Source organism: Hypanus sabinus, chromosome 15 (genome assembly GCF_030144855.1).
Source record: "Hypanus sabinus isolate sHypSab1 chromosome 15, sHypSab1.hap1, whole genome shotgun sequence".
Lineage (NCBI taxonomy): Eukaryota > Metazoa > Chordata > Chondrichthyes > Myliobatiformes > Dasyatidae > Hypanus > Hypanus sabinus.
In genome coordinates this window covers 43,526,515-43,543,529 of record NC_082720.1, presented here as the reverse complement: position 1 = coordinate 43,543,529, position 17,015 = coordinate 43,526,515, and the positions used below count along the sequence as shown (strand labels likewise).

Sequence of the window (17,015 nt, the reverse complement as noted above, 5' to 3'; positions counted from 1 at the left end):
AATACTGTTACATAGTCTGGTCATGACAGCATAAATGCTTTGGTGTCTTTTCCCAGATGGCAGGAGGGAGAAGAGTTTGTATGAGAGGTGTGTGGGGCCCTTCATAATGCTGTTTACTTTGCGGATGCAGTGTGTAGTGTAAATGTCCGTGATGATGGGAATGGCTGTGCGCTCTGGTATTTGACATTTCCACCCTAGGAAAATGGGTTGTTTTTCTGTCCTAATTCTGCCTTTGATCTTCTATCAGATCATCCTTTCAGCTTCTTATATGCTAGATAAATCTACCCTACTTTGTTCAACCTCTCCTTGTAGCTAATACTCTCTCATCCAGGCAGCTTCCCTGCACCCTCCCATAGGCCCTTGATCCTTCCTCCAAGGTGGTGACCAGATCTGCAAACATTACTCCAAACGTGGCCCATCCAAATTCTTATACAGCTTATATAGTCAATGAAGGCAAGCATGCTCTTCACTATCTACTTGTGTCATCACTTTTAGGAAGCTATGAACTAACACCACAAGATTCCTCTGTACAACAGTGCTCTTAAAGGTCTTGCCATTTATTGTATAATTTCTAACATTTGACCCCCCACAAAGTGCACAAATCCATGCTGATTATCTGTAATATCAGATTACTCCTAATTGTGTTTCTTAAAGGAACAGAATTGGCAACTCTCTCATCTTCTTGGGGCCTTGCCTATGGCTAGAAGATGCGAAGATCTACATTAATGCTACAGAATTTTTTTCATGCCTCTCTCAGTAACTTGGAGTAGATCTCATCAGGCTGATGAGTCCTAACATCATCACCTTGATATCAACATGATCCGCCTTAGTGAATACTGATACAAAGTACTCATTTGGTAGGTCACCCAGTTCTTCTGGGTCCAAGCATAAATTCCATTCTTTGCCCTTGAGTTGACCTACCTTTCCTTAATTCCTTATTCATCAAGGACATTTCATGGCTCTTTTTTGTAGCCCTCTTGGTTCATTTTGAGTTCTTCACTGCTTTCTTATTCCTTCCAGTCCCTGTCTGATTTCATCTTCCATGTGTAATGCTCTGGTTAAGATTTCTACTGCTATACAGTAAGGTATTTTATTTTAGCAGTTCTCTGTAAAAGCAGTGTACCCTGCTGGTGAGAGTGTTTCGGTTTTGGCTGAAGAGAAGGGGCCATGTTATTCAAATTAGGAATGTTCTGTCAGACAATCAGGATGGTGGGATGGAGAGAAGGTACTAGAGAGAGCTGGGTGAAGAGAGATTTCTGATCGATAATAGTTGGGTTGATGGTCCTTTGGCGGGAGTTGTGGAGAAGAAAGGACCAGAGAAGATGCCAGGACAATCCTATCCAAAGGGAAGACTTTAATACAAGAAATGCATTGTGAGATGAAGGAATCCAAGAAGGGAAGTTCTACCTGTGATTGGTGATGAGAATTCAGCACCATGAGTAAAGTAGTACACACAACCACTACAGACATAAGCTCCAATGTTTATATGCACATTTAGACTGGTTGAATTGTAATGGGCCCTCTTGTTTTTTTATCCTTTTCATTTTCTTATTAACTGTTTGATAAAGCTGAAATTGGTTACTATACTTTATTTGTAATTTTATGCTGTTGTACAATTTATTTCATGGTGACTGATAATTATGTATGGGCAGTATTTACACAGCATTTGCTCAAATCAAGCTTCCTTTAATTGAAGTTCCTAACATTCCTGTTTGGTTGAACCCCAAATCATACCCAACCTAGATGTATATTGCTTAGAAAAGTGCATTTCTCACTGTTGGATCAGGTGGCTGTTCACAAAGTTAGCTAACGACTCAAGCTGGCAAACAAGCTCTGGTGAGGGAGTTACACATGTATCTAGCTTTCATGCATTTAAGGTGAGAAACGCCAAGTTCAAAGGAGATGTGGGTGCCTGGGGTTGTGGTGGAGACAAATGTAAGGACATTCAAGAGGCTTTTAGATAGACATAAGAATGTAAGTGAAATAGAAGGATATGGAACTTTTGTAAGCAAAAGTTGTAAGTTCAGTTGGGCATTTGATCTCTAATTAAATTAATTTGGTACAACATAGTGAGCCTAAGGGCTTTGTTCCTCTGCTGCAGTGTTCTATGTTCTAAACTTACTGTATACTCATTGTAATTAAACTTAGAATAATGTTTGTCACCAAAGTTTCCACAATCTTCTTTGTCTTCCTCCTGCCAGTCCTGAATTATGACCAGCTGGTCTTTAAAGGACAGCCACAAGTCAAATGTAAATTTGTTCAATAACAGACTCTCAAAAGCACCAATTTTGGTGCAGTGTCCTGCACGGATGATCTAGATTATATGTCCAAAATTCTGAAATGGAGTTTAAACCATAAGTGAATTCAAATTGAAGGTTTCCAATGATCCAAGCTACCATTTATGATTGTGATGAAACATGGCCCTGCTTGCTGTGCCAAGGCCAAATTGTATAACTACTGCATTGCACAAAATATAGTTTTATAAAATTCTTCCAAACTTATTAGACTACCACATTTTTATTGTCAAAAATTTTAGATTTAGTGGGCTATTATGTAGTACCTTCAGAAATGAGAGAAAGGTAAGGGCGCAGAGGATTTTAGTTACATGTTGGGATATTCTGCTGCCCAACCAATTCTAAATTTATGCTGTTAACGTGGACTGCATGAAGCAAACCCTGTGTGAATTTGTATTTTCTCACTTATTTGACCTAAGTTTAAGGTGTTTTTTTCTATTGCTTTTCCTCCACTTTTGTTCATTCATTAATGCTCACTGGCATGTAAAGGTTGTTTATTTGAAACTGGCATAAATATTTTGCTTATCATTGCATCGGGCAGAATGAATCCCACACTAACATTTTATTGAGAAGGTGTTCTTTAACTGGATTGTAAAGATTCTCCTATAATCTTAAAGGAATCGCTGAAATGTTGACTTTAACTGGGCAAATATCTTTTCAGTTCAAATTTGTTATTCAGCCAGACTAATGTAACATGCAAATATTCTTATTTGAAAACTTGAATACCTTCCATTAAATCCTTATACAGGCTTTATTAAATTGAGGACTTGGTACTTTTTCTTTTGGGAAAATTCACCTTACTTTTTTGCAGGCAATTTTAATTAAAGATACCAAGATGCTGTTAACTCTTCTAAACCATGGTGTTTTGGTTTCCTAGGTTGGTAGCAGACGAGTGGTTCAGTATGGTGCAGTAATTATGTTGGTCTTGGGGACTGTAGGAAAGTTCACTGCCCTGTTTGCCTCACTCCCAGATCCCATTCTAGGCGGCATGTTTTGCACTTTATTCGGTAAGTGGAAGCCTCCAATATATAAATCAATCTATTTATATGACTTCAAGGAAAGTGATTCACATTTTTCCCCAGAGATACATTACTCTGCAGGTTTTGATATGCTTCCTTGATTTTACCAACAAGTTAAATACTGTTTTGTCTTTGGAAATATTGATGCAGTGATATAATCATATGCTTTATCTTTCTACTGATCTCTATAGTGATAATAAATACTTATGTATTTGTTCATGCTGAAATGATGTATGGAGTTGTCTCACATAAACAAAAACATTTGTCTATTTATATTTAAATTTCCATGAACTTCTGTTGCCGTCAAGTCATTACTGGCTGGATGGATATTAAAGATATATTTCTGCATCTACTATTGTTTTGATGAAGACCTATTATTTTTAAACCAAGGCTTTCCAAACTCAGATGTAAATGAATCTTCATTGAAACCACTTGAAATGTGGTAAATGAAACTTTTTGTGTCTGTTCTCATTGTGGGTGCATACTGGCAATTTATTGCCTTGCACTTCGCACATCTCTTTTTTTTAATGTTATCAGAGTTCCAGCTGAGCCCTTGTCAACAAATCAACCAAACATGGCAGGTGCAAAATACTTTGTTAATTACCTGTTCTAGTCATCTTGTAATTTGGAATATTTAGAATAAATTTTAATTTGAAATTGTCACTGCCTTATTTTCAGGAATGATCACAGCTGTTGGACTTTCCAACCTGCAGTTTGTAGACATGAATTCCTCCCGCAATCTTTTTATTTTGGGATTCTCCATGTTTTTTGGCATAACATTACCAAGCTATTTGGATGAAAACCCGAATGCCATTGATACAGGTAAGCCAACTACTGCAAATTCAACTAAAACCATGATTGACATAATGAAAAACCCAATTTCTACAACAACAGGTTTCCTTCATGACTAATCATTTGAGCATATTTGCTGTTCAAAAGTTGCAACTACATCATTTACTTTCAGCTGAAAAGACAGATGGGTTTTTGGCTTAATGTCAGATCTGAAATACATTAATGCAGTTCTTCCTTCCTTAGTTAAGCAAATGATTTCTGCAAGAATTATCTGATGTTTTATAATATTGATAGATTCATTGATCTCTGGCAGCCTTTGCTAAAGGGTATTTTTGGTTTCAGATCAATAAAGTGCATTGAATGAAATTGTTGCAGAAGAGAAGCAACTAGTGTTTAAAAGCATTAGCCTTTTTGCTTGTAACTGTAAGTGAAATGAAATTGCATTGATTGTGAATGTCTGGCATATCTATTTAAAGTATCATTTAGAACTTGCCTGATTTTTTTCCTTCTCCAATGAGACAATTGTGACCTTTTCATGTCTTTAGCAGCCCTGCTCTTGTGTTATGAAAGATCATTGGCATTTCTCTCCCCACGGATGCTACTTGACCTGCTGATTACCCCTTCAGCATTATGTTTTCATTTCATCTCTCATGTCCTTACTATGTTCCTGAGAATGAAACTGGTAATTTCATACTTTCAAGCAAATGATTTTGATTACCTATTCTTGCGCCACTTTACATTAGGAATCTATCATTATCAGTGAGCCTATATTGGTTAATTAGAATGTCACCATGGATTGTGAGAAATGTATCCATATCTAATAGATTTGCTTTTGATGAGGGTATTAACACAATAAAAGGGAGTTTCTAGAAGGCATTTCAAATTAGAAAAAAATTAATAGCAAACATAAGATCGTATAGAATTACATTCTGAATTCGGAGAGTGAAGTGCAATTTAATTGGACAACTAAACAGCATCAGAAGATTTGAGATGTAATGCTATGTACTGAGTTTCAGGTCCAAGTGAAATGAGAAAATAACTTTCAGCAGGTTATCCTGTCCATCATGTTTAGCTCTTCCTAGATTCTGAAAATAACTAACAAAAATTTAAATTGTTTGATCTGGAGTTTAGACTATTGGAGGTGGTTGATATTTGCATCCACTGAGATGTGCTATCAAGGCATGGGAAGTGATCACATTGGTTCACTGGGTCTTACCACGCACCTCAAGGTGGATAGTTAGTGCTGGATGTAATAGTGTGTGACTGTTCCCTGGTGGATTTTAGCTTAACCTCAATACACTGTTAATAAACTGTAAGTCAAGTTGACTGAAATTGCGATTTTGTGTCTACTATGGAGGTGAAAAAATTGCAGAGTTTCCCATTCATCCTGTAGATTACTACCACACCATAAAAACGGGAGCTGGAACTAGACCTTTAAATCCCTTGATTTTGCTTTATCATTGAATAATATCATAGCTGATCTTCTACCTCAATGCCAAATCCGTGCCTCATTCCCTGTATTACGACACATCTAATATCGACACACGTAGCACGCAGGTCCAGCAGTGTGGGGACTCACCCTGGTGCTCGTGAACTGGATTCCCAGCTATGGGTAAATAGCCCCACTGCCTTGTGGGCAACCTCAGGAGAGACAAAGGCTATGGGAGTAAACCCAGACAGCAAATCCGGAGTGGAGCCCCTGGGCAGCTGGATGTCATTGAGCATCCTTCCGGCAGCTCCTGCAGCCAAGCTGCTGCCGAATGTATTGCTTCATAAGCTTTCCTTAGGACTGCACTGGTGGTGAGGGGGAAATCTTGATGACTGGGCATCTCAGGATCTCCATACCTTCCACCAAGGTTTGTGTTGGTGGTTATCATCACCCATACAGTTGGATGCCAACTAGCCGATATATAGAAATCTTCTGATTTTTTTATTTTAGAATGCAATCAATGACTACGTCTTTGCTTGCCTCACGGGTAAAAAAAATCCAGAGCTTACTGCCATTTGACTGATAATATTTCTCCTTACTTCCACCCAATACTCTTCTAACAGGAGAGAATTGAACAAGGAGGTAATGTATTAAGAGTAAATTAACGGGAAAATACCTTTCCACTACCCATTCTACCGAACCTCATTAATGAGGTTTGAAATGGAGTACTGCTTTAATCAGAAGTGAAGAGGTCATTGATGGCACAAAGTCATTGATGAAATGGCTGAAGGAACTTAGACTTTGGTCATTCTCTTGTGTAACACCTGCAGGGAATACCATGGGCTCAGATAATTTACCTCTAACCTCGGTCATTATGTGGGATCTAATACAGCCATGAGAATGCTTTCTCCATGATTCCCATTAGCTTCTTCACCCTTCTTTTCCAGTCCTGATGAAGGTTCTTGGCCTAAAAGGTTGACTCTTTATTCCTTTCCAGTGGTGATGCCTGACCTGCTGAATCCCTCCAGCATTTTGTGTACGTTGCTCTGGAATTTCAGCATCAGCAGAATCTCTCGTGTTTATTCTAAAGCAGGTTCATGTTCATGCAGAACACTTAAGTGTGTTTCTACCACCCTTTTCAAGTTGTAAATTCCAGACCCCCTTTAACCCTCTGCAGGGAGGAGGGGAATGCATTCTTCACCTCCATTCTAATCCTTCTACCAATTATTGTAAATTTATAGCTATTGGTTTGGGAAATAGGTCTCTCCTACGCACTTATTAATTTTATACACCTCAATTAAACCTTCCCTGAACCACCTTTTCTCAATTGTAACCATTCTAGTCTATTGAGTTCTTCAACACTACAACCTAGAAGCCTTTAGAAATGTCCTCAATGATCTCCCCTGCACCCTCGAATGCAGTAACCTTTTTCCCATTCTGTGGTGACTAGATGCCATATTTTCTCAAATACCTTCAGTCATCTGCCCTATTTCCTTTAACAATCTGTAGCTGTGATAACCAAGCTCCATCTATTCCTCTATAGAATTAAACTTTCTTGTACCTATCGCATATTCCTTTGCCGTGTTTTTCTTCTTAAATATATTACCTTGTACTTCCACTTCTCTAGATAACATTTGGTTTGCTAATAAATTGTCCTCTGTCAACAATACAAGTATTTTTAATATTATCTGCACACTGCATTTTAAATCAATGCCAATATTAATTAAATTATAAAATTACAAAATAGAGGATATCTGAGGGAACCCCTTATACCCCTGAACAGGCACAATCATTCTGTTACCTTTTGTTTCTTGCAATATGGCTTTTTTTTTTACCCAGTTTGCCTCTCTCCTTTGTATCTCCTGAGCTTTATTTGTTTCAATAATCTATCATGCAAAATCTTTTCACAAGCCTTACTGAGTCTATGCAGCCTACATTAAAAAAGCAAACATTTATTTGTCACAACCAACTTTTTTCACATAAATGCTGACCATGTCATTTGTAAATTAAGGTTTATACTTTCCTTTAGATTTTACTCCAGTGATCTATCTAGCACTACAAGTTATTGTATGGCCTGATGGCCCTATCCCACAGCCAAAGTGTTAGCAACACAAGGCAGCAGGTTACGCGTTAACCATAATATTAAGCTATTTTGTATTGTCTCATCAGCAATGCCTTTAGTTCTGCCCATCCCTTCCCCCACCTTCTCTGCTATTGGAAGTTAACTTGTTCTCTATTTGGGAGGGATTTCAGACTTGTTGACTCTCTTTCCACAAATGCTGCCTGAGCAGCTCAGCTTTACTAACATTTCCTGCCAGTATACAAAACAAAAGGTCCTATAATTTTGTTGATTCCTTCCCCCTTTTTTTGGGTACTGGTGCAGTTTTGTCATTGACAATTATCCTGTAATAATTTCAACATTCTCCTCTCTTAGGACATGCTCTTAGAATTCTTAGAATAACTAATTAGATTTAGTTGGACTTAGAATTAACTTAACTCATAGGACTCTCTTAGAAAAGGCCCTTTGGACCACTACACCTGCGTTGACTGTGATACCAATTTAAATTAATCCCACCTCTCTGCACATGCTTTATTTCCCTCTATTCCTTGGCTTTTCATGTTCCTGTCTAAATTCCTCTTAAATTCATATTCAGATTTATCACATGTGCCTTGAAACATACAGTGAAATGCATAATTTGTGTGAACAACCAACATGCTCAAGGATGTGCTGGGGGCAGTCAAGGCACAAGTGTCGCAGCACATCCCAGCACCAACATAGCCCGCTCATAGTGTTCAGCAGAACAACACAAGTGACAAGAGCCAAACAAGATGACAATGGCAAACTGAGTCCCCTTTCCACCCATCGATCCCATCTCACACACATACAGACTGGTCTTCAGCCCCAGGACAGTCCACTTCTGAGTCTTCAGCCCTTAGCTCCAGACCCTCAGACTCATAGACATCAGGTCTCCAATTCTGGACTTTGCACAGGACTTGCCAATCATGGGTTTGACTTTTGGGCCTTGTTTTAAATTCTTGCACAGACCTCTAACTCCAGTGACCCAGACCATCATGACTTTTTAAGGCCTCTGACTTTGGTCTTTGATCAACCTTCAGCTTTCTACCTCCAGTCTCACCATACTCTGGGCTTCAACATTTGGCTTTGGCCTCAGGACTTCATCTATAGTAGACCCTAGACTCACTAATCATGGGTTTGACCTTTGGGCCTCAAATTTTGGACTCTTATGGACTTCCTACCATGAAAAACTTAGGAGTCACTGGCCTTCTTGACTCTTGCCCATAAGGATCTTCAAACCAGGACTGAGACTCGCTGAGTTGGGAAACTGCTGGTTCCCTCAATACTATATGAGCAGACCTCTGGGATTGCTTGCCCGTGGAGCACCCTGACCTAGACTTGAACTCTTGCCAAGACATTTTTATTTACTGCCCATCTTCTAATCCCTGTCCTGAAACTCTGACCCTAACTCCCCACACTTACCCCAAAACAATCCACAGAAACCTTAGAAAAACAACTGTCTGAGCTATGACATTGCAGCTCAGTGCCATCTTGATTTTCATTATTCTATCTAATTGTGTAGTAATTGTGAAGGCAACCTCATTTAAGCACCCTATCCACATCCTCCTCCTCCTCTTTCTCTCTTGTATGGGTTACTATCTTGGTCTCTAACAGGCCTACTGTTATCCCTTTGCTTTTAAATGTAAGTATAAAACATGAATGAATATACGAGTATTGCTGGGTGAAAAAGGGCAATTAAATGTTTAAGAGAGCAAGTAGCATTGCTCAACCTAAACATGTAAACATTGTAACACCATGGTTTACCTGAATTGTAGTTGAATCTCTGCAAGCCCAGTTCGAAGCATGGTCAAATGGCACCAGTCCATTTCTCCTCAAATGGGTATTGATTTTAAAGAAATCAGGTGGAGGGCTATAAAGAGGGAGGGAATGTTGTGCAAATTGGCATTTAGCAAAGACTCACCAGCAGACACAAAGAAAATTATTCTGTGTGGGAAGTAATCGGATAAAAGTACGTGAAAGTGAAATGAGATAAGGAAAATAAATCCTGACAATGCATTTTAGTTGATTTTCTAAAGCTGGTTAAAATTAAATCTCCCTAACATCTCGCTTTAAGTTTTTGAGTTATCAGAATGATTGCATCAACTAGTTTCTGTCCTGAGAATATTTTAGTATACGTGACATGCCCCTGTTGGAACAGTTTCATTATTTGGTATATTTGTTTTTTAAAGGGCTTTACTTTTAATCCAATAATAATTTCAGTCCAAGGCTGTAATAATGATTTGCATGGAGATGAAAATAACTAAAGTTAATTAGTTTTTACTGGCATTGTGTAAACTGTTCTAAAAATCAAGCAACATGATTTGACTGCTGCTCTAGACCCAATCCAGCCAAGACATTACTTTTGCAATGTTGTTTAATTCTGACCTTCTAGTTAATTGCGCAGTTGGCCTCCAGCAGCTTATCAACATTTTTTTATGTTGGAAAAAAAAATCACTCCCTCAACTTGCTAGCACAGCATACATCCACGCCCTTCCCTGGTCTACTTATCCTTCAAATGATTTATAAAATCCTTGATTAACTTTTTTCTCTTTCATAGGTATTCCAGAAGTTAATCAGATTTTGACTGTCTTGTTGACAACAGAAATGTTTGTTGGAGGTTGTCTTGCTTTCATATTGGATAACACCATTCCAGGTAGGTATTTATATTTGACTGAATACTATTTAACATCTTAAAACAACATATAGTACATAGAATAATAAACAGGAGAAAATCTGCAGATGCTGGAAACCCCAAGCAACACATACAAAATGCTGGAGGAACTCAGCAGGTCAGGCAGCATCTATGGAAATGAATGAACATTTGACATTTTGGGCTGAGGCCCTTCTTCAGGACTGGAATGAAGGGGGAGGATGCCAAAATAAAAAGGTAGGGACAGGGGAAGGAGAACAGCTTGAAAATGATTGGTGAAGCCAGGTGGATAGGAAAGGTAAGGGGCTGGAGAGGAAGTGGATCATAGGAGAAAGGGAAGGAGGAGGGCAGCCAGGGGTCAGTGATAGGCATATGAGAAGAGGGAAGAGGGTAGAATACTCAGAATGCTGGAGGAATTCAGGTAAGGCAGCTGAGTTCCTCCAGGAGAGAAAGCTACAGTTGACATTTGGATTAAGGTTCTTCATTACTGGAAATGAAGAGGGAAGAAGCCAGAAGAAGAGGAGGAGGGAACTAAGTGTAATCTGATATGTGATAGGTGAAATCAGGTGAGGGGGGAGGTGGAAGAGTGGGGGAGGTGGAAGGGTGGGGAAGAATATTGAAGTGCTAAGCTGGGATTTGATAGGTTTAAAAGTTATAAAGGGCTGAAGTGGAAAGAATCTGATAGGAAAGGGCAGTGGACCATCGAAGAAGGAAGGAAGAGGGGTATCAGAGGGAGGTGATATTCAGGTAAGAATGGAAGGGGTAAGAGGGGAGCCATAAAAAGAAAGGTGAGTGAAGTATAGAATTAACTTCTATCTGAAAACCTGTGCCAAACAACTGGCGGGAGTATTCAAGGATATTTTCAGCTTCTCAATGTTACGGGCGGAAGTTCCCACTTGCTTCAAAAAGGCGACAATTATACCAGTGCCTAAGAATGTGAGCTGCCTTAATGACTATTGTCTGGTAGCACTCACATTTACAGTGATGAAATGCTTTGAGAGATTGGTCATGACTAGGCAATACTCTTGCCTCAGTAAGGATCTGGACCCATTGCAATTTGCCTATCGCCACAATAGGTCAATGGGAGATGTAATTTCAAGGGCTCTCCACGACACTTTAGACCACCTGAACAAGTCAAAAACGTATGTGAGGATGCTGTACGTTGACTATAGCTCAGCATCTAATACCATCATTCCCACAATTCTGATTGAAATTTGCAGAACATGGGCCTCTGTACCTCCCTCTGAAATTGGATCCTCAACTTCCTAATTGGAAGACCACAATCTTTGTGGACTGGTAATAACATCTCCTCCTCACTGACGATCAACACTGGCGCACTTCAGGGGTGTATGTTAGTGCACTGTTCTGCTCTCTATATACACATGACTGTGTGGCTAGGCATAGCTCAAATACCATCTGTAAATTTGCTGATGATACAACCATTGTTGGTAGAATCTCAGGTGGTGACAAATGGCCATACAAGAGTGAGATATGCCAACTAGTGGAGTGGTGCCGCAGCAAAAGTCTGGCACTCAACATCAGTAAGATGAAAGAACTGATTGGGGATTTCAGGAAGGGTTAGAAGAAGGAACACATACCTACCATCATAGAGGGATCAGAAGTGGAGAGAGTGAGCAGCTTCAAGTTCCTTGGTGTCAAGACCCCTAAGGATCTAACCTGGTCCCAACATATCGGTGCAGCTATACTTTATGAGGAGCTTGAAGAGATTTAGTATGTCAACAAATACTCTTAGGGTTCTAAGAGTAAACCTAGCAATTATTGGCTTGTAAGTTTGACATCAGTGGTGGGTAAATTAATGGAAAGTATTCTTAAAGATGGTTTATATAATTATCTGGATAGACAGGGTCTGATTGGGAGCAGTCAACATGGATTTTTGCGTGGAAGGTCATGTTTGACAAATCTTATTGAATTTTTTGAAGAGATTACTAGGAAAGTTGACGAGGGTAAGGCAGTGGATGTTGTCTATATGGATTTCAGTAAGGCCTTTGACAAAGTTCCACACAGAAGGTTAGTTAGGAAGGTTCAATTGTTAGGTATTAATATTGAAGTAGTAAAATAGATTTAACAGTGGCTGGATGGGAGATGCCAGAGAGTAGTGGTCGATAACTGTTTGTCAGGTTGGAGGCTGGTGACTAGTGGTGTGCCTCAGGGATCTGTACTGGGTCCAATGTTGTTTGTCATATACATTAATGATCTGGATAATGGCTTGGTAAATTGGATTAGTAAGTATGCGGATGATACTAAACTAGGTGGCTTTGTGGATAATAAAGTAGTTTTTCAAAGCTTGCAGAGAGATTTAGGCCAGTTAAAAGAGTGGGCTGAAAGATGGCAGATGGAGTTTTATGCTGATAAATGTAAGGTGCTACATTTTGGTAACACTAATCAAAATAGGACATACATGGTAAATGGTAGGGCATTGAGGAATGCAGTAGAACAGAATGATCTAGGAATAATGGTACATAGTTCCCTGAAGGTGGAATCTCATGTGGATAGGGTAGTGAAGAAAGCTTTTGGTATGTTTGCCTTAATAAATCAGAGCATTGAGTATTGGAGTTGGGATGTAATGTTAAAATTGTACAAGGCATTGGTGAGGCCAAATTTGGAGTATTGTGTACAGTTCTGGTCACCAAATTATAGGAAATATGTCAATAAATTAGAGAGAGTGCAGAGACGATTTACTAAAATGTTACCTGGGTTTCAGCACCTAAGTTAAAGAGAAAGGTTGAACAAGTTAGGTCTTTATTCTTTGGAGCATAGAAGGTTGAGGGGGGACTTGAAAGAGGTATTTAAAATTATGAGGGGGATAGATAGAGTTGATGTGGATAGGCTTTTTCCATTGAGAGTAGGGGAGATTCAAACAAGTGGATATGATTTGAGAGTTCAGAGGCAAAAGTTTAGGGGTAACACGAGGGGGAACTTCTTTACTCAGAAAGTGGTAGCTGTGTGGAACAAGCTTCCAGTAGAAGTGGTAGAGGCAGGTTCGATTTTGTCATTTAAAAAAAAATTGGATAGGTACATTGACAGGAAAGGAATGGATGGTTATGGGCTGAGTGCAGGTAGGTGGGACTAGGTGAGAGTAAGCATTCGGCACGGACTAGAAAGGCCGAGATGGCCTGTTTCTGTGCTGTAATTGTTATATGGTTATATATAAATACACTCAAAAACCTTTATAGTTGTACCATGGAGAGTATTCTGACAGGCTGCATCACTGTCTGGTATGGGGTGGGACTGAAAGAAGCTGCAGAGGATTGTAAATTTAGTCAGTTCCATCTTGAGTACTAGCCTACAAAATACCCAGGACATTTTCAAAGAACCCTGTTTCAGAAAGGCAGTGTCCATTATTAAGGACCCCTAGCACCCAGGGCATGCTCTTTTCTCACTGTTACCATCAGGTAGGAGGTACAGAAGCCTGAAAGCACGCACTCAATGATTCAGGAACAGCTTCTTCCCTTCTGTCATTCATTTCCTAAATGGACATTGAACCCTTGGACACTACCTCATTTAAAAAAATATATATGTAGTATTTCTGTTTTTTGCATGATTGTTAATCTATTCAATATACATAAACTGGATAAATGTATACAGAATAAAATTTACTTTATTATTATTATTGTTCTTCTAGATTATGTATTGCATTGAACTGCTGCTGCTAAGTTAACAAATTTCACATCACATGCCAGTGATAATAAACCTGATTCTGATTCTAAACTTCTTGTAACTTCTCTTCTCCTCGCCCACTCTTCTATTTATTTGTATTTATTCCTCTCCATAATTGCTGCCTGACCTGCTGGTTTCCTCCAGCATGTTGTGTTTGTGTGTGTGTTGCTCTGGATTTCCAGCATCTGCAGAATCCCTTATGTTGAACAAGTTAAATCTTTGTGCGTGAATTGAAGCTCTTGTTGAATCACTTGCTGCTTGACCTGTAGGTAATACATGACTTTCATCTGGCATATCAATAATGAATGAAGTACTACTGGGTGTAGGTGGGCCCAGGTCAAACCATTTTGGCATAATTGGGTCCTGTGTTCAGATTCTATAAATCATCGATAACATTTACATGATGCTCTGTTGTAGGAGAAGTGAGCAATAACCTGATACTTGCTTCTTAACCATTCCCTCCATCATTTTGCCGATGCTCTGTCAGGACTCAGGGATTTACACTTTGACGCTTGGAAATGTGGAAGGTTTATTGATTGATCTTCAGAAAGGGGAAAAATCTGTTTGGATATAAGTGGGGACCTACCTATTTCTTTATAAATAATCTTAACCTTTTCCATTATTATTCTCTTTGTGAAATATTCAATTTGGAAAAACCCTCTTCAGTTGGTTTAATTCAATGCATTTTAATATTTTGTAAAACCTTATTAACCAGGTACTGAAAAGGAGCGTGGACTTATACAGTGGAAAGAAGGAGCACTTGCAAACTCTGGCACATGTGCAGATGTGAAAACATATGACTTTCCATTTGGAATGAACCAATTGAAGCAAGTTCAGTGTTTACAGTACATCCCAATTTGCCCAGTTTTTAAAGGGTATTATTTAAAGAAGAAGCACAATCCTAACTTGACTGAAAGCCAGAAAGGAAATAGTGACCACTTTGTTGTATGCACCAGAGTATAATGAGACTTGGTAGGAAATATGACGCACCTTGATATGCTGGTCTTTTCACTGCAAACCCCACGGTGACACCACAAGCAAAGCAGCCTTTGCATCACTTATACATTGTAAATTCTCAAATAGCTCTTTGATCTAATGAGAACTGGGTAATTTTGCACATTTGTTAATTAATAGCATTTAATTGATTTAACTTAAAAGTCCAGATTAAAACTTCTGGTTGTTTAAATGAAGATAATGGAATTTTACTAAGGTTTTGAAGCCTTATATTCTCTGTTAAATATTTCAAATAAAAAGCCATTTTTCTTATTAGGGCACTGAAGGTTCATAACAGCTGATTTCAGATAAAAATGATATTAAGCACTCTTTTCATGTCAGGTTACTTTTTAGGATTTTGGATTTTTTTATCAAATTCAAGTTGTATCAAGTCACTAATTATGGTTTGAAAGATTTGGCAAGCATAGATGAGAAATATTTTCATCATGCTTAAGAATTTTATTACCAAATAAATATTTTAATGTAAATATAATTTTGTGTCTAAGAATGTTTTAATAAAGATAGTGTAGCGGTGTGCTACACGCAGCGCTAAAATTACGACACGGAGTTGGTAACTGCAGTCGAAGGAAAAAACTTTATTTGAAATCCTCAGCCTCACTTTTAAGCCTCCCTCAATCTGCCCCCACATGGCGCAGAGGCTCCAAAGCTCTGTGCTCGCAAACCCCCGTAGGCTATCTAATTGTGAGCCGGTTCGGATGTGCCAGGAAATGGGTTGCCACATAGCCTCCCGTCGCTTTGGGCACCATGTGCAGGGGGGAGGCCCATGGGCTGTTGGACCGCCGGATGATCCCCAATTCCTCCATCCTCTGGAACTCCTCCTTCGCCAGTCGGAGCTTGTCCAGGGGAAGCCGCCGAGCGCGGGCATGGAGGGGTGGTCCCTGGGTCGGGATGTGGTGCTGTACGCCGTGTCGGGGCATGGCCGCTGTGAACTGCGGTGCCAGAACCGATGGGAAATCTGCCAGGACCCTGGTGAAGTCGTTGTCAGACAGCGTGATGGAGCCGAGGTGAGGGGCTGGCAACTGGGCTGCACCCAGGGAGAACGTCTGAAAGGTCTCGGCGTGTACCAGTCTCTTCCTGGGCAGGTCAACCAGTAGGCTGTGAGCCCGCAAAAAATCCACACCCAGAAGCGGTTGGGCTACGGCGGCCAGTGTAAAGTCCCACGTGAACTGGCTGGAGCCGAACTGTAGCTGCTCCTGACGGGTGCCATAGGTCCTTACTGTGCTGCCGTTCACAGCCCTCGGGGAGGGACCCGGTGCCCTGCTGCGGGTGTCGTAACTCGTCGGAGGTAAAACGCTGATCTCGGCACTAGTATTGACCAAAAACCGGCGTCCCGACCTTCTATCCCACACATACAGGAGGCTATCCCGATGACCAGCCACTGTAGCCATCAGCGGCGGCTGGCCCTGGCGTTTCCCGGGAACTTGCAGGGAGGGCGACAACGGCGGGTTTCTGCGCCCCACCGCTGGTGGTAGAAGCACCAGTGTTCCTTGGGCCGGGGGTTGGCGGGCTCTGCGGCTGGGCCTGGACTGGTTTGCTGCTGGGAGTGTGGCTGGGAGATCTGTGCGATGGACGCCCCGCTCGCCTTTTTGGCGTTCCACAGCAAGTCCGCCTGGGCTGCCACCTTCCGGGGGTCACTGAAATCCGCGTCGGACAGCAGCAGGCGTATGTCCTCGGGCAGCTGCTCCAGGAATGCCTGCTCAAACATGAGGCAGGGTGTGTGTCCGTCGGCTAGAGACAACGTCTCATTCATTAAAGCCGAAGGAGGTCTGTCGCCCAAGCCATCCAGGTGCAGTAAACGGGCAGCCCGCTCGCGCCGTGAGAGTCCGAAAGTCCTGAGGAGCAGGGCTTTGAATTCCATGTACTTGCCGTCTGCCGGGGGCGACTGTACGAACTCCGCGACCTGGGCAGCTGTGTCCTGGTCGAGGGAGCTCACCACGTAGTAGTAGCGGGTGTCTTCTGAGGTGATCTGGCGAACGTGGAATTGGGCTTCGGCTTGCTGGAACCATAGGTTCGGTCGCTGTGTCCAGAAACCCGGCAGTTTCAACGAAACCGCATGAACGGT

General features: G+C 40.7%; 1 protein-coding gene across 9 annotated transcripts in view; it reads left to right on the top strand.

Annotated features, from left to right (window-relative positions):
* slc23a1 (solute carrier family 23 member 1) overlaps positions 1-15,425 on the top strand; it is a 243,339-nt gene extending 227,914 nt beyond the window's left edge. For all 9 annotated transcript variants that reach the window (XM_059990271.1, XM_059990270.1, XM_059990267.1 and 6 more), the window contains 4 exons: positions 3,172-3,301; positions 3,992-4,135; positions 10,169-10,264; positions 14,655-15,425. In XM_059990271.1, the coding sequence (XP_059846254.1) occupies positions 3,172-3,301; positions 3,992-4,135; positions 10,169-10,264; positions 14,655-14,902 (618 nt within the window). In that variant the 3' untranslated portion in view covers positions 14,903-15,425. The remainder of the gene's footprint in view (positions 1-3,171; positions 3,302-3,991; positions 4,136-10,168; positions 10,265-14,654) is intronic.
* The last annotated feature ends 1,590 nt before the right edge of the window (positions 15,426-17,015 follow it).